The 19300-nt window shown below is 33.6% G+C and overlaps 1 protein-coding gene and 1 long non-coding RNA gene across 2 annotated transcripts; both read right to left on the bottom strand.

Annotated features, from left to right (window-relative positions):
* Positions 1 to 8785: 8785 nt before the first annotated feature.
* Positions 8786 to 9731, bottom strand: LOC107953210 (uncharacterized). Its single transcript, XR_001699119.2, has 2 exons — positions 9080 to 9731; positions 8786 to 8927 (listed from the first exon to the last, which is right to left on the bottom strand). It is a non-coding gene; the product is annotated as an uncharacterized lncRNA (long non-coding RNA).
* Positions 9732 to 11802: 2071 nt separating this feature from the next.
* LOC107953208 (vicilin-like seed storage protein At2g28490) lies at positions 11803 to 13901 on the bottom strand. Its single transcript, XM_016888446.2, has 5 exons — positions 13477 to 13901; positions 13200 to 13381; positions 13027 to 13107; positions 12560 to 12937; positions 11803 to 12485 (listed from the first exon to the last, which is right to left on the bottom strand). The coding sequence occupies exons 1-5, from the start codon at positions 13826 to 13828 to the stop codon at positions 12006 to 12008; spliced, it is 1473 nt and encodes a 490-aa protein (XP_016743935.1). The 5' UTR covers positions 13829 to 13901; the 3' UTR covers positions 11803 to 12005.
* Between the last annotated feature and the right edge of the window lie 5399 nt (positions 13902 to 19300).

Raw genomic sequence — 19300 nt, 5'->3', positions numbered from 1 at the left:
TATAATTTCATTAATTTTTTATTTTAATTTATTATAAGAATAAAAAAATATTTAAATAATCATTGTGATTTTATGTGTTTAAATTTTTTTTTAAAAATTAAATATTATAAAAATAATTTTTTAGAAAATATATATTTGCTAATTAAATAAAAATCGGTCTACTTTATATAAAAGTCCATTAATTCTGAAAAATAATTGAAAAATAAAAGAATATTTTAAAGTTAATGAAAATAAAAATGTGAAAAACAACTCATTAGTAAAATATTAAATAATTAGAAAAAATAATTTTTCATTTGAATATGAGTTAAATTTTATCTACAAAGAACTATTACTTTAATACTTTATTGCCTTTGATACACAATTGGAAACTTTAAGTGCTAAATTGATATAAAAAAAATTTAAATACCAAAATGACAATTTGGTGCAACTTTGGGGGCTAAATATAATGTTAACCTATATATAAGGTTAATCTCTCACATTTAATTTTATTAACTATAAAAAATTAATTTTAACATTATTAACTATATCATATTTAAAATAAAATCTTATTTATTTATTTATTTTAAAACATAATATTATTTTTTTAATTTCTCCAATAATATTTAATTATTTTATAGGTTTATAATTTTATTAATCAATAATATGTTTGTTATCTTTTAAGTAGAGAAAACAGTATCTGCTGTGGCTTGGGATGGCGGAAAGCGGTGGTGACGGTGGAAAAGGGAGGGACGAGGCTTCCCTCTTAGCAGAAGAACTAGTGCAATTATCTGTGAAAGGGTCGGCACATTAGCATGGCGTACTTCTCCTGTTCGAACCGGGATTTGAAACCAAACTTCTCCTCAGGAGGATAGATGGGGCGATTCAGGTGAGATCCAATGTAGATCCAACTTTCTATTCATTCGTAGGATCTGGACAGTCCAGGGGGGACCATCACGGCTCCTCTCTTCTCGATAATTCATACATCCCTTATCAGTGTATGAACAACTATCTCTTGAACACAGGTTTAGGTTCGGCCTCAGTAGGAAAATAAAATGGACGGTGATTCCAAGCAAGAAACCAACCCTAATTTCTACAGTTTGGACGGAGAAGCTCTACAATCCAGAAAGTTTTAGGGCCCAAATGAAAAGTATATGGAAGACAAAGAAAAAGTTTGAGATTAAGATGGTAGGGCAGAATTTATTTTTAATCGAGTTTGATTTAGAAGAAGATCTGGAGATGATTATGGAGGGGAGGCCATGGCTGTTCCAGAAAAGTCTAATTTTATTCAATAGTATATTTAATCCGACAAAAAAAGGCCAAATTCGGTTTAACTCTTCACCATATTGGATCAAGATAGGGTCGTGCCCACCAGAAGCCGATAAAAAAAACTTATTACATACTATTGGTATTACTTTTGGGGGGTGCTCAGATTTGCAATTAATGGAGAGCTATGTCGTCTTAGAGTTAATCTTAATATGTAGAAACCCCTTAGACGAGGTATTTTGTCTCAATCGATAATATTAATAAATTGTGGATCTCTTTTAAGTATGAAAAGCTACCGTTGTTTTGTTGGATGTGGAATAATGGGGCACAGGCTTGCAGATTGCTCTGAGTTAAATCCTGCAGAAAAAATAAAGTTAGAGATGATCCACCATACACGCAGGCTTTAAAAGCAGAATCAAACTTACTTGGGAAAGAGAGTATAAAGTTTAATGATTTTTCAAAAACGAGAAAAGTTCAATGCTCACATATAGGTGGTCCAGAGGTATTGGCATTTGATAGGAAAATAATAGAAGAGGGGATTAAAACGACCACGATGCTGTGAGAAAAACTAGAGGTGAAGGATGTGGAGGATAACATGAAGAATACGGAGAAAGTATCTACACTTATGGAAGATATACAGATGAATGACAGCAAGACTAAACAAGTTAATTGTCCAACCTTAGCAAAAATGTCAAGCTAGAAAAGACTAGCCCCAGTCCAAACAATGAGGGAGGAAAAGGAAGACTGCAGTATAAGAAAGAGGAAATCCCCGGAAGACGAAATTGAGAATAACGGTAGTGAAGTAACATACGATGAACAAAAAGGTTGAAAAGAGAAGTAAAAAAGGACGGTGGTGAATTTCTATTAGAAGCAATGCTTGAAACTACGGAGCAGAGTGTTGTTCCACATTTTACAGGATCGGCAGCTGCCAAGTGGCAAGCTGACTGAAAGCAAATGAAAGCATAAGCTGGAATGTTCGTAGGTTGGGGAGTCCACGGGCGATCAGAAGGTTGCGATATTTCTTAAAGCAGCATAATCCCCACATGGTCTTCTTAACGGAGACAAAAATTGATAAGCAACGCATGGAAAAGGTTAGAAGGAGATGTGGTTTTCTGAATGGGATTGATATTGATGCAAAAGGCTCGTGTGGAGGTCTATGTTTAGCATGGAAGGATGATATAATAGTTACTCTAAGGAGTTTCTCTAAGGAACACATCGATGCAATGGTTAAGGAGATCGATACGAACAAAGAATGGCAATATACAGGTTTTTATGGGTCACCTTATGTTAATAATAAAAATGTCTCTTGGAATTTGTTGAGGAAATTGGGAGAAGACCAAAGGCATCAATGGTTAGTAAGCGGGGACTTCAATGAAATAATGTACTCATTCGAGAAAAGTAGAGGGATACCGAGAGATGAAAGAAAAATAGAGGCCTTCTGAGAAACTCTAGAAGAATGTCAGTTAGAAGATATAGGATACTCGAGGGCTTGGTTTACATTGGAGCGAGGAAACTTTGCAGAAACAAATATAAAGGAAAGACTTGATAGGGGAGTTGCCAATGAGAAATGTAGGTATCTTTTTCCAACAGGCAGCATTCATCACTTAACCTATTCGATGTCTGATCATTGCCCACTTTTTCTCAATACCAAAAATGGAAACACCTATGCTAGAAAGCCACAATTTAGATTCGAAGCGTGGTGGATCAGGAAGAAATCTTTAGAGAAAGAAATTAAGGTATTATGGGAATCAAATACAAGCACAATTGTGGAGAAACTGGAAAAGCTGCAAGCAAACCTTCAGGCATGGGCGGCGTTAATTAAGAAGGAGAGAGAGGCTGAAGAAAAAGTTGACCAAGGAACTTGAGATGCTGATGGCAAAAGAGACGATGACACGACAGCAGAGATTATTGACACCAAGGTTCATTTGAACATGGAAATTGATAGAGATGAGATTTACTGGGAGTAGAGGGCAAGAGCGAATTGGCTTAAAGTAGGGGACAAGAATTCCTCTTTTTTCTACAAGTATGCCTCGTTTCGAAGGAAAATTAATACTATTTCTCATCTGGAGCTAGATGGAGGAGGAGAGACTACTGAAGTAAGTCAGATAAATGAAAATGTTACTTTATATTTTTAGAAACTATTTATGTCAAACGGCGTTAGGGATTTATCTCACCTATTATCAAGTATTAAAGAGAACATTTCGCTAGACATTAATGCTGCCTTATTAGCAATTTACAAGGCAGAAGAAGTGTTTTCAGCTTTAAAGGGAATGAGGCCAACTAAAGTACCAGGACCTGATGGGTTTTCAGCATTATTTTGCCAACGATACTGGCACATTGTAGGTAAAGAAGTTACTACTTTCTGTTTGGGAATTCTAAACAATGATCACAAATTTAGCCCTTTACATTTAACAGATATTGTGCTGATTCCCAAAACACAAAATCCTACCATCTTAGCCAATTTCAGACTTATAAGCTTATGCACGATCCTATACAAAATTGTGGCCAAGATAATTGCCAATAGATTGCAAGTAGTAATTGAGAGATGCATTGATGCGGCTCAAAGTGATTTTGTTCCAATAAGGCTAATTACGAATAATATTCTACTAGCTTATGCAATCCTACATATGTTTCGACAAAAAGTACAGGAAAAAAATGATATATGACAGTTAAACTCGACATGAGCAAAGCTTACGACAGGGTTAAATGGGGCTTTCTTGAGGAAGTCATGTTGCGGATAGGTTTGCAAAGGAATGGGTGGATTTAATTTTGAAATGTATTACCAAAGCATCCTATGCCATCAATATCAATGGACAAAGAGGAAGAATTTTTCAAGCTACTAGAGGGTTGAGACAGGGTGATCCCCTTAGCCTTTTTCTTTTCTTACTATGTAGTGAGGGGCTTTCAACTTTAATGAAATTGGCTATGAAGGAAGGACTGATGAAAGGAGCAAAGGCAAGTCGGAGAGGACCAGCGATTTCACATCTACTATTCACAGATGATTGTATACTGTTTGGGGAAGCAACAGACAAGCGAGCGAGGCTGCTTATGGAAATTCTAAAGGAGTACTAAGAATGTTTTGGCCAATGTGTTAATTTTAATAAATCTACGATTTTCTACAGCTCTATACTTCGGAAGAAAATAAATGTGAGATCTCGACAATCCTAAGGGTCAGACGTTCAACTGATATGGAAAAATACTTAGGTCTTCTTAATGTGGTTGGTAGACAGAAAAAAGAGTCTTTCCAGTACCTTAAAGAAAATGCTCTCTTAAGAATTAAAGGCTGGAGTACTAGATTTTTATCACAAGGTGGTAAGGAAGCATTTATTAAATCAGTACTTCAAGCAATTCCAAAATACACTATGTCATGTTTTCTTTTACCTAATCCCCTTTGTGATGAATTTGAGCGAATCATTGTCGATTTCTAGTGGCAAAAGGCATATGGGAAGAAAGGAATTCATTGGTGTCAGTAGAAGCATACGTGTCGACCCAAAGATGAGGGAGGAATGGGCTTTTAAGAGTATGGCTAAATTTAATGTCTCTACTAGCTAAACAAGGTTGGAGAATCCTAAACAATCCCAACTCGTTAGTTGCGCAAGTTTTAAAAGCAAGATATTTTCCAAATGAGGATTTTTTACATTCAAGTTTGGGAAATAATAACTCATATACATAGAAAAGTATATGGGCAACTAAAGGCGTTTTAGTAGACGGTCTTTGCTGGAAAGTGGGCAGGCGTTTAGCAATTTCAATTTTAAATGATGTTTGGATACCAGATTTGCATAATTCCAGGTTATCATCTTATGTTAATAATTTGAGTGATTTTAGTGTTGCTGAATTAATTGACGATAGTAGCAGAAATTGGAAAAGAGAATTGGTAGTCTCTACCTTCTCGGAGGATGTAACTGCGAAGATCCTCCGTATTCCGCTAGCAAAAGAGGCCCATGACGATTTCTTGGCCTGGAGTGGGGAGCCCTCGAGAAAATTCACGGTACGTAGTGCCTACAAACTATTACAAGGTACTGAAACAGATCCTAGAGCTTATGCTTTACAAACCGACTATAGAAAATTTTACAAAAAACTCTGGCTTCTTAATCTACCTTCTAAGATTAAAATTACAACTTGGAAAGTATCGTGGAATTATCTACCTACAAAAATGAACATGCAGTACAGAAAGCTCTCAAATGATATTGTATGTCCTCGGTGTGGACAAGGCGCAGAAACCATGAACCATACATTCCGTGACTGTCCTATTTCAAAAACAGTGTGGGAAGAGTTATCATTTTCGAAATACCTTACAATACCACACTTGGAGTGTAACACCCCTAACCCGTATCCACTGCCAGAACAGGGTTTCGGAGCACTACCATTTGCAGATCACTTAAAAAAATTAAAATACTTACCGATTTAATGCATCATATAAAATAAATATATTACCATTCAATCAACAGTTTGGCACTTGTATAAGCATCAAACAACATTGTTAGTATACTTGCACATATCTCATATAAGTTCAACATTGATATATCTATTTTCTCGACATGTCGCACTTGAGTTTAATAATAGTCTCAATTACATAATTTCCTTGTATCAACATATCAAAGATAATCATATATGTACATGTCATGAAACATATCATGCTCTTACCGTTTCTTCACAAGCATATATCATTCATTTCATTATATCAATATTTTATGCTCAATCATTTCCATATATTTTATGTATATTTATTCTGATAATAGCTTATATCAAACTTAACATAAATTATATTCCATGTACTTATACTTATTTCGTTTATCCATTTTCATAATTATTTTATACAACACTTTTGTACATATATTTCCATTTGACCAGTTCTTGTAAACATTTCACACAACCATTTCATATAACCATTCGTCATCTGATACATTTTACCAGAATATCAATTGTTCAACAGATGTTATAGCGTCTCCCATCCACGGTCTTATTTATCTTTGACGTGATGCCATAGTGTCTTTCAATTATGGTCTTACTCATTTTCTGTCATGTTGCCATGGTATCTTTCAACCATGGTCTTACACATCTCATATCAGGTTGCCATGGTATCTTTCAACAATGGTCTTACACATTTCATATCAGATTGCCATGGTATCTTTCAACCATGGTCTTACACATTTCATATCAGGTTGCCATGGTATCTTTCAACCATGGTCTTACACATTTTATATCAGAGAGCACACTCCCGTGAACCTCATCCTTACAGTGGGATTACCAGTCCAGGCTAAATCCCCTGTAATATAAACTCATAGAGTATTGTCGGGATTACCAGTCCAGGCTAAATCCCCTGCAACGACAATTACTCTAATGAGTTTAGATCTAAATTACCAGTCCAGGCTAAATTCAGACCCTAATTCAGATTACCCGTTCGAGCTAAATCCGTTTTACACATTCTTCGGGAGGGCTATATCAGGATAGGATCACCCGTCCGGGCTAAATCTTTTTTACCGTCAATTCCTTTTCAGAGATCCATCGATTTTTCCTTTCATTCAACCGGAATTTCTTCTCATTTTATCAAATTTATCAATATTTCATAAATTTTCATACAATGAACATTCAAATCATATTCACATAAATAACAAACAATCTCAAGCATTTAAAAATATAATTCAAGTTACACGAACTTACCTCCTTGCTTGTTTGTGTTTATAATTTCATTAATCTAATATCTTTTCTTTTCCACGATCAAGTTTTATATTTGAGTCGTCTGGATCTTTATAAATAAATTTGATCATCATTTTCATTCATTTCATATTCTGATGCATTTAATTAATGCTCTAGGCAAAATTACTTTTATTCAATTTCATGCAATTTGATCATTTTTGACATGTTTACAAAATTGCCCATAAAGTTTTACTTTTATTCAATTTAGTCTCTGAGCCTAAAATATGCAAATTAGCCATGCTAGATGAATATTCATACATATTTTTCCTCCTCCTCTCCATTCCACATCCTTAATGTAGATAACACATTTGTAAGTAACATTATCCATAATTCTTATTATTTACTTTTATGAATATTCAAGCTGTCTATCTGCATCATAGTCACTAAATTATTTATATCTGGATCTATAGAACTCAAAATTAATATCCGATAATTTTCCCTGGCTCTAGACTCATATATTCTTACCATAAAAATTTCAAAATTTTTAGTTTAGCCAATAAGTACAGTTTATTCTTTAAAGTTACCCCTATTCTGCTATCTAACAGTTCTGACCCTTTTTCACCAAAAATTAATTATCTCCTCATACAGGATTCAAATGATGTTCTTGTTTGTTTCTCTTAAAAATATACCCATTCAGGATTTTATACATATAAATTTACGCCCCTAATTATTTTTTTTAAATTTTTTATGATTTTTAAAATTCAGAACAGGGGAACCCGAATTCATTCTGACCTTATCTTACAAAATTCATTATATCTCAAAATTTACAAATCCATTGCTTACATTATTTCTTCTATGAGAAACTAAACTTAATAAGCTTTAATTACATATTTTTTTCATATTCTAATTCGATTTCTACAATTTATGGTGATTTTTCAAAGTTAGTCTACTACTACTGTCCAAACTGTTTTTGTGCAAGCTATTAATTACCATGTTATAACACCCTTATTTTCTTTTTCTACACCATTTCTCATCACTTTCTCTTATTTTCTCTTCACTAACATATCAAAAACATAGGACCTTATGTAATAAAACTCTACTATAACATTATTTCCATGCTTTGTCAATAATAACAAACTTAAAAACATATTAAAATCTTGATATACTTATCTTGTTCTATTGATACTAGTCTTTAACTTGATTTTCTCTCTTCTCAAGTTTCTATTTCTTAAATCCAACTTGATATTCTAACTCTCCATGCTCTCCTTAACATTTTTTTCTCTTGGTAGCTAGAAAATTCATTTGATTTTTGGGTGAAATGGTGAATTTTTGGTAAAAGGACCAAATTGTAAAGAAAGCAAAACTTTCTTTCTTCCTCTCTTTCTCTCACGTTAGTGCATGGGAAAATATAAATAAGAATTTCTCTTCTTTCTTTCTTTATATACTAATAAAATAATAATAAAATATCTTACTAAAGTATTAATAAAATAATATTTATCTAACTAAATAATTATAAAATATCAAAATATTTCTAGCATCATTATTACTTTCTAGATTTCTCTCTTCCAATTGACCATTTTACCCTTCATTATCTTTTAAAATTCCATCCTTGAGTCATCATTTAATTTGGTAAAATTATAATTTAGTCCTTCATAGTTCTTCATCTATTCAATTTGGTCCTAATTCATCCATTTTCCTTAGTTTCTAGATCATTCCACTCTTAAGTTATTTACACTATTGGTCCTTCAACTTTTTCATATTTACACTTTAACCCTTCAAATTATGAATATTTACTCTTGTGCAAGAAAACTTTTCTAACTTTTACAATTTAGTCCATTCTTAAATTAATATATCATAATATACTTCTCAATATAACTCAAAATTTTCCTTTTTTTACTTTATTTCCTTATTTTACTATATATCATGGATAATATCTTACTATAAAAATTTTCAAGGTATTACATGGAGTTCATATAATGGCTCACCTGGGTTTTCGAACAGACAAATATTTCACAGTGCAGGATTTTTTGTTGCGCTTTGTGGGCAATCTGGGGAGCAAAGGACAAGAGGATACATGAGAAGATGAGCAGATCTAGAAAATAAATAGCAGATTTCATAAACCGTTATATTCTCGAGCTAAATGGAAATGAAGAGAGAATAGTAAAAATTCTCTCAAAAGTTACAAGGTGGAAACACCCACCTAAAAAGTTCGTGAAGATCAACTTCGTCGCCGCATACGATGGAAATATTTGTCAATCGGCAGTGGGGATCGTAGCCAGGGACAGTGAAGGTACAGTGCTTTTATCATTCTCAGAGATTTACCACCAAGTTGCTTCAGTTTTTGCTGCCGAAGCAATCGCTTGTATGACAGCAACCCATATTGGCATCAACATGTAATGGCCAAGACTCATCATTGAAGGGGATGCATTATCGATAATAAAGAAGTGCAAGGTAGAGAGTAAAGACAAATCAATGGTCGGGGCATATATTCATGATATTAAGCAGTTAATGGCTCAAAATAACAGATGTTGGTTTGAACACATTCCGTGAACAGCGAATAAACTAGCGCATATTATTTCAATAGAAACACTAAAGAAAAAGAATGCGATTTACCTAGTCGAAAATGTTCCTGAGTATGCTGAGAATCTGAAGGAATGGGAAAAAGAGAGAGAACCGGGGTGAAGGCAAAATAGGAGATGAGAAGGAAGGGAGAGGCTGAAATGTAAAAATCAAAAGGGATTAGGTGAATGGCCTCATTGGGGATCTGAAAACGTCTAGTAAAAGAAAGGTAGATGATTAGACAGGACGGTGGATAGATCTTTTTCTGATTGGGTAAAATAAAGGTGCCATTATTATGGTACCAGAGTCTTCTGATTTTTTCTTTTGTTTTGAATTTTCCAGATCACTATTTCAAGCTTTTGGGCCTCTTTTGTTTGATTGAGTTTGTTGTTGGGTTACTGTACCGTCTCTATTTTGTGTCATGGGTCACAAATTGGACCCGTTTTATTTCTGGGTCATGGGTCGCTAGGTTATTTAAGGGTCCTTTAGTATTTGCTCTCTTACTTAGGTTATGTTTTAAGTTTTGTTTTCTTATTTTCAATAAAGCCCAATCTGAATTCAGTTTCAAAAAAAAAATTATAATTAACAATAAAGGATATTTTCGCCCATTGAATTTTTTTCCAAACTCCTGCTTTTTATCATTATTTTTTAAACTACTCTGTTAGCCACTCTAAAATTAAGTCATTCCTATTTTGGTCACCTTAAATTTTTTTTTTATTAATTTGATCATCGTCATTAAAGAAATTGATCAAACAATCGTTAAATCCATCTTTTCCATAATTAATTGTCTTTTTATAATTTTTATAATTTTTCTTTCTTTTTCCCCTCTCCTCTCATTTTCTTTATCTTCTCCCTTCTAACCCAAGAATCCTAACCATTACCTCCTTTAAAGGTATCATTGTTGCTTCCTTTAAATCACTGCTAGCGAATCAAAAATAGAAAGACATTTCAAAATTAGACTATGTCAACGGCAGGATTAGGAGATCAAACCACAAAACTTTTAAAGCTTTGGGAATGACCTCACAATTTTTGAGGGGTTTTTTGAGAAATCTAATCTTATAGATAAAAAGAGGAGTCTTTGAGCTTCACTTTAGTGGTCTTGAATCGACAATTTATTCTAGAAAAGATATCGGATGATCACAACAATGATGATTTGGAAAAGGCGGTTGTGGGTAAGAAGAAGAAAGGAGAAAGAAAACATGAAAAATAGGGAGAAAGAAGTGTCCCTTGGCGTCGTTCATTGACAAGACAACGATCATCAACAGTGGTTCAAGAGAGGAAGCAACAACATCTTTAAAAGAGGCGACAACTGGGGTTTTTGAGTTAAAAGGAAGAAGATGAAAAAAACAAAGGAGAGAGAAAAAAAAAAGAAAACTGAAGAATGACCAATTTGGTCAATTTCTTTAACGGTGGTGATGAAATTAACAAAAAAAAAATTAGGGTGACTAAAATAAAAACAGCCTAATTTTCAAGTGGCTAATGAGGTAATTTACCCCTTTTAATATATAAATATTTTAAAACATTAAATGAATTATGAATAATATTTGATGCACCGTCATAATAAACATCATGTACCATAGATGAATAATAACATGACAATCATCATTTAATTAAACAAAAATATAGAGAACTTGCAAATAAATATTAATAACTTTATTTAAATATAATTAAATATTAATTATTATTATTATAAATAAATATTAATAACTCTCAAATTTAAGATAATAAATTAAGGTTTTACATTTTAAAATTTATTTATAATTAATTATTATTTAATTATATTTAATAAAATTATAAATATTTATTTATAAATCTTCCACTATTTTTTTATTTTATTTTATTTAATTATAGGTAGACTATATAAGATTTATGCGGTGGATCAAATATTCTCCTAAAAAGTACAATTATACTAGATAGATTTCAATTTTTACCTTTCCTTTTTCTTTTTTATTTAGGGTTTATGTTTTGACTTGTTTACATGTGAAATCACTAAAATTTAGGGTCAATTTTGGTGCTTTAATTTATATGTAGGATATGCATTTTGATTTTTATTTTAGTTTTTAAATAATTGTTGTTAGTGGTGATTAAAAATTTAATTCTTCGAAATAAAATTAAAAAAAACTTTAAAAATTCCGAAATATTATAAATTCAAAAAATAAAACTACATAGAAATCTATAAAAATGCTAAATTTTAAATTTCTTTAAAAAACCTTAAATAGCTAGCAAATATCGTTTAACAACGTTCAAATAAATATAATTGTCATTTGGATTGAGCTCAATAATAATCCTAGAATTGAAAGGAAAGATAGTGTAAATTTTTGTATATTGTTTGATTGGGAGATTGCTGTATGACAAACTACAAAAGGATGAACATGGTTATTGATTTTATTCCATGATAAGAGAAGAAGAAGAAGAAGAAAAAGGTTGAAAATAAAACATTAAAACAAGCAAAAGCTCAAAAAACTAACGCTGGAAAACAAGAAGCTTCCTAGCCTGCAATAACCCTACTACATTCCCATTCCCATTCCCATTCCCATTCACACCCCAAACCCAACAACTCAATTCATTTAATCAAACCCCATAATCATTTGATCCCCAAAGTTCCTTATCACCTTTGGGCCTTCATCCTCAGATTTCTCCTCCCTCCCCTTCAAATCCTCGTCAGGCGGTGCTGCTGATGCTGATGGCAGGATAACTGCTTCCTTTTGTGCATTGATGAAGCGCCTCATCCTCTCCTCCGTCACACCAAATGCAGCCGCCAGCTCTGGGGTGTTGAAGGTGTGAAGCAGGGAGTTTGCACCCACTAGGAATTGAGGCCGGTTCTTGTCCGATGTTGTTGTGAACCCAAAGAACTCGAAAGGGCTTGATCGTGATGCTATTTGACAGAATGCGAAGTACCTTGGTACCCAAAACACATCCCCTTCTCTTACCCTCGCATCCATGGCTAATGTTCCATTTGGATACACAATCTGGATTCTACCTGTTCCCCTTAATACAATGCCATATTCAGTTGCTCTGGGATTCACATGTGGAGCCATCATTGATCCCTGAAATTGTACATGAGCTACCTTATAAGCAATTGTCCAATGGGATAGAGTTGCCAAGTTCAAAGACTGATTACCGCAGTAAGATTGACAAGGTAAACGCCGGTGCCAGAGTGTTTGAAAGGTTTATAAACGGATCCATCCACTGCAACACTCCATCCATAGTCGTTTTTGAAATCGGCTTTTCTCTTGTAGATGTTGTATGAGTCGGGGGCTTTATACCCGAAAATTCTTCTTTCATTTCCAGAAAAAATACCAAACAGTTTCCACCATGACCACTCTTTCTCTTCTTCATCAGCTTCTCCCTGGACCATTCTCTTCACCTGCTTTAGCCTATCTTGCTCTTGAAGTTGAGACAACTTTGTCCAAATGCTTGGTGCATGAGACTTGGTCACATGCACAATTGGACCCTCTTGTTGCCCTCTCATTATTTCCTCCAATTTCGACATCGACACCTGTAATTATGTGCATTGATTATTATGTTTTAGCCCATTGCACGAAGCCACCAAGCTCTGGTGCCATAGATAGCATGTGTTTTGCTTACATTGAAGGCGGTAGAAAGAGTTTCAGGACCAAAACCAGCAAGGACAGATGTTGGATGGGTTCCTCCGCCAATGAAGAAAGACTGCATGCAATCCACAAATTCAACCAATTTTTAATAAGCTGAGAAAATGTTATGGTGGAGATAAATAATGGATGGTTTTAATTCATTATTACCTGGAAAGTATCCAAATTCAAACTCTCTGAGGGATCAATGCTGCAGATGATGTGAAGCCTCTGCCCCTCACCTGGGTTCAAAATGTAAAATGTTGACCCAGCAGGTATATGATACACATCCCCTATCTTCAGTCGTCTCTCCACCATCTCATCTTTGTAAATGCACCCAACCCTGGCTTCCCCTGCAACCATTGCAATAACCCCATCAGCATTGCCCCCTACTGGCTAGGGATGAGAGAGTAATATTAGTGGAAAACAAAAGGAAAAAGGATAATACCTGTACGAACGAAAAGGATCAAACTGGAATCAAGATACTGGGGAATGAAAAGGGACTGAGGCTCCATTGTAATGAATCCCATGTGCAACGGTTTATCAACGATCCTCCCTCCAGGGCTTCTCACCATCCTCATTTCTCCAGCATCAGTTGTCATCACAGGCCTTGATTTTGGCATCAAGAACCAACTCTTTCTACTTTCACTTTCTTCTTGTTCTTCTTCTTCAGGTTCCATCTCCTCTTCCCTCCTTTCTCTTTCTTTCCTCCATTGTTTCTCGCCTCTGTAACCCATTGTCGCTGTCACCCCATAGCAGAGAACAAGTGCTAGAAGCAAAAAGCTCACTCCTTTTCCCATTTTTAGCCTTTTTTCCCCCTTAACTGATTGATGATCTTCTCTGTAGTTGTTTATGGGTCTGGTTTTGAGTTGAAAAGGAGTGGTATATGTAGAGGAAAGGAAAGGATGAAGGGAGACGCGTGGAATGCATGCATGGTTTGCGAGTTTAGGTGGCATATTACAGTTTAGACACCGTTGAAATCTGGTGAGATTTATCAGATCTCTTAAGACAAAGTCTGGTTATAATTCGCACATGTAAATGGTTGAAAATTAGAAAAAAAAAAAAAACCCAGCGCAAAACTTAATATGGGAAATATATTTATAAGATAAAAACAATTAATCAACCTTAGTAAAATAATATAAAAAACAGTATTATAGTAATATTTATAAATTTTTAAAAATGGTTTTTAAAATTTTTATCGAGTTAATGTGATGTTGATTGGAAATACCAATTCAATCAACCGCTTCATAATTAACATAGATTAATATTTATTTATGATATCAACTCACTTAACTTAATTAACTTGGAGATTTTATTTTTGAGCTTCACTTGTTTAAACATTGTGGGTAAATTAATTTGAATTCAGTCAGTTTATTAAATTAATTATTCCTATTGATATTTGTAATAATTGATTCTCATAATAATTACTAATAAAATTTTACGTCGTAAAAATTAAACCATCACTTAAATCAAATTCATTAAAAATAGATTATTACACAGACTACTAGTAAAGTAGTTTAACTTCACAAGCAATTTTAAAAATTATTCAGTGTATTAATCTATTTATTTTCTTAAACATCAATTAAGAACCCATGTGAGTTTTTTGTTTTTTTTTTAATAATAAAAGCTTCGTTAAAAGATAAGAGAACAGACAATTGAGTATAGTTGTGTGTCACTCACACCTGCAATTCTCATTAGAAAATTAATAGACATAGTGCTCCCTTCCTCAAAAGCTACAGAAGGAAATCCCATTACATGCAAATTGTGAAAATCACAAGAGAAAATCCAAAAAAGCCTCCAACCAAGTTCAATCATTCCATCGGAGAGCACCAGAAAATGTCCCATGAGCTAATACTCTCAACAAGTAGTCGTTTCTCCCTTCATCTAAGCCTAATCCTGCATCTCATTTGATGGGTCAATCCACCACCGATTTGCTACGCAAATCTCAATGACCTTTTTCGGAGCCTCCTCCATCCAGAATAAGCTTTCTTCCCTGTCAAATGCTTCCTTAGCCAGCTGACCAACTACTTGATTGTTGTTCCTCAATATATGTGTAACACCCCATATCCGACCCGATCATCAAGTCCTAAATACAAAATGTCACATTTGTTGCTAAAGCTACTACTACTTCATTTGCATATTAAGTAAACAATTTATACAAGTCATTATGATGAATTCTTAATTATAATATGTTATTCAATCAAATTTAGGTTATAAACGAGTTTACAAAAGCTCTTATGTGAACTGAGGTTTGATTGAGGACTAAAATATAAAATTTTCCAAAGTACCGAGTTGATGTCGTAATGTTTAGGAAATCACGTCACAACATTGAAGGCAGAATGCTCAATATCACGACTTCAATAGTGTGGTGTCGAGCTCTGAAAACAGGAGGTTGACGTCGTGACTTCAGCAAGGGACATCGCGACGTTGAGGGCTGGTGTCGTGACATCCATAAAGTGGTGTCGTGACTTTGAAGAAAGACTCCTTTAAACCTTGCATCATTTGATTCAACCTACCAAATCCATAACTCAATTGGTCTAATGACCCAAAAATGCAATTCAACAAATCTCAAACATTAATTTAACTACCCATTTAACTTCATACATACATGCTTACAATTCACCTACTTATATTCAAGTTACAATTTTTATTTCAAATACCAAAATAATAACTCACAAATTAAGACTGACTCAACCTGAGGTACATGCCATCTATTGATCACAAAGTGAGTCTATACAAACTTGTTGAATTAAAAGCTGCAATCTGGATGTTGTCTCACTCTTCGGAACCTTAAGATCTATTGGTACCTGTGCACGAAATAAAAAAATTGTACGCTGAGCGATAAAACTCAGTGATACTTTCATGATTCAAATCAATAATAAGTTAGAAATAGCATGCTAAGATTTCAATCAATGCACAATTTAGTTTTCACCATTTCAATTTACAAATCATGCCTCATGTTTCAAACTCATTTCCTATTTTAGTTGGCAACACATATGAATATATCATACCATGCTTTCTATCATCACATCACATTTATTTCATTATCTCATTTCTTTCTCAAATCTATTGATTCGTTTCTTATCCGTATCAGCCCTCAAGGCTCGTTTTAATTGGGTCGCATGATCTATCACATGCTATCATTTGTCACATTTCATATATATATATATAAATACACATGGTATACCATTTTCATCAACATTTCATATCGTCTATCATTTAACAAGTTTATGTTTTATAACTCTATTAATCGGATACAGACTCAAGATAGATACACGAATCATCCAACCATCACACCAACATATCTGTCACCCAGTGTCCCAACGGAATGTTCAAAGTAAAAATTACACTTTGCGCCTCATCAATATAATCAAAGTATCTTTCAAAAAAAATATATATAATCGAAGTAAAGTGTGCTCCGCACCTCATCGGATATCTGAAGTATACTATGCACTCTACACCTCATTGGTGTAAATCAAACTATAATCCCATAAACAAATCCAATCCTATGGCATGCCAACTATACTCGACTCTGCCCGAGATAGTTAATAGGGTAACAAATGTTCCAAGTACACATTATATACATGTTCACATATCATATTCTTATATGCTACTCATCTATACCATACATATTTTAAATTGATTTATATGTTTCGTATCACTATATATTTACTAAATTACGAGACAAGTAGGATTCTTACCTTAATAGCCAATTTGTAACAAAAACATATATATATATACACACACAAATATATTGAATTTGAATAATAAAATTACAAATCACATTTTCATCATTCATTTATGACTCTTGTTTTCCCTTTCTCTCAAGACGGCCCAGTGTCGTATTTAGCTACGTTCGATAATTCAATTATAAAAATGACATCAGTTCACATCCATATCACATTCAAACTGTAACACCCCTAACCCGTCTCCGTCGTTAGATTAGGGTTATAGAGTATTACCATAAAATCAAAAACATTTAACGTCATATTATTTAAATAAACTAAACATATCATAATCCATTCAATCACATGCATTCTGTCCCTAAATCGAGCCTTCGAGGACTTAAAAATAACTTAGAAGTAATTCAGGACTAATTTGAGACAAAACGGGAAGTTTAAGAAAAGTTGCAAAAATTGCAAAAATTAGAAAACATGGGTCACATGGCCGTGTGACATCACCCTAGGCCGTGTAACTTTTGAACAAGGGACACACGGCAGTGTCCTAGCCCGTGTCCTCACCCGTGTAACTCACTGAGATGCCCCACATGCCGGTATGTCAGGCCGTGTAACTTACTGACTTGGAACCCTAAGAACTCATAAATGACACATGGCGTGTTGCCAGGCCGTAGGCCGTGTGACAGCCCGTGTAGGCCCAAAATTCTACCTAAAATCAAGTCATTTCATAACCAATTCATGCATAACTATACAAACCATTTAAGCATACATTCAAGGGGTTCAAACAAGTATAAACATGCCATTTCAAACATCTTAAATCACCTAACCAACATTCCATTCTAAGGCACCACAATTATACCAAAACATTTCATACCAAAACAAGTCAACATTACCTTATTTCAAGCATTATAACCTAGTTCAATTACCTACCAAAACATATCACAAATGACCATTATCAAGCCATTATAAACATACCAAAAGAACCTTATATATATGTATTTAAAGTGACAAAAATGACATGGTTTGGTAAATGATTATAGTTCACCAAATCAAACATATCTTCAAGGCCTAAACTTACCAAAAATTTACATTAACCCATTCATTAAATACCATTACAAAAAAACCTATACATGTCATTATAAAACTTGGCCAAAATATTCAAAAACTACCGAATTGACTACTGGATAGTGTGATAGGTCTCCGACGAGCTCCAACAGATGGAGCTTCTTGTAATCTATAAAACAATGAAAAAAAACTACTTAAGCAATGAGTACTTAGTAAGCTCATATAAACTTAAAACTTAATTTACCATTTCAATAATACAATTCATAGAATAAGTATAAATCATTACCAATGCCATAAGCTTAGTAAAAGCCTAAACAACATCACCAACTCACAAGTTAGTATACTTGTCCATGATACAAATGAAATTAAGCATAAGATATATAAATTTCTAAATGTACTAACATCATTTAGTTCATTAATGCTTTCATAAAGCCATGATTCGATCCATTTGCATACTTACCATTCCGTTCCTTTTTCATACCCGTTGAACCATCTAGAATAACATCGGATACTAAAGAAAACTCACACATAGTGTACCTTTACATATAACCATAATCTTTCCTTTACATCAATGCTTACATTAGCTGTGGGTTGGAATATAAGCTACAGATAATGCTCACACGAGCTATGGAGAATCCACAACAAATGTAGGACATCAGCCATTGGTAGGACATTCAAGACCAGCACCCGAAACATAAAATCCCTAATGACATGTCATTTGCATCCTAAGAATTCTTAATGTTCAACTGGGATACATTTTTAAATTGATCCATCTATATTAAAACAACATAATTAACATTCAATTTAAATAACACTAAAACGATTATAATTCATACAAACTTACCTTAATAGTTAGGGCGTAGTAGTTTAGTCAAGCTAATCCGAAGCTTTTACTTTTCCTCGATCTAAGTCCATATGTGGTTTATCTTGATCTAAATAAATATTTTCATTCAATTAATTACTTATATAATTCAATTTAATCCATAATTCATATTTATGCAAAATTAAAAATTGCCCCTGATGCCTTAACTTTTCACAATTTAGCCCTTAAGCTCATAACTTGAAATCTAACCATTTCAACTTATTTCAAACTTAACCCATGTTGTAAATAGAGGTGCTCATGGGCCGGGCTGGGTTGGGTTTGGGTTAGGCTCAACTAAATGATCAGGCCCATTTAATAGGCTCGGGCCCCAGCCCGAAAAATGGGCCTAAAATTTTGCCCAAGCTTGACCTGGATAAAAATGCTAAAACCCAGGCCCGACCCGGCCCGCTCGTATTAATTTTTTATATTATTTTTATATAATTTTAAATATATATAATGCATCAAAAATACTAAAAACATCTACATAAATATTTCCCAACAAATTGAAAATAAATTTTAAAAAATATGTAGGCTTAAATAACGCTAAGATAAATGCAACTTAACAAGCAAATGCCTCTAAAATAATAACAAAATTAACAAATACCTTTAAAATAATAACAAAATTGACAATAAAATAAGTATTATATAATATCCAAACAATAACAATA

The sequence above is a fragment of the Gossypium hirsutum genome, chromosome A07, assembly GCF_007990345.1.
Source record: "Gossypium hirsutum isolate 1008001.06 chromosome A07, Gossypium_hirsutum_v2.1, whole genome shotgun sequence".
In the NCBI taxonomy this organism is placed as follows: Eukaryota; Viridiplantae; Streptophyta; class Magnoliopsida; order Malvales; family Malvaceae; genus Gossypium; species Gossypium hirsutum.
The sequence above is the reverse complement of the archived record's forward strand: the minus strand, read 5'-3'. Positions and strand labels throughout refer to the sequence as shown.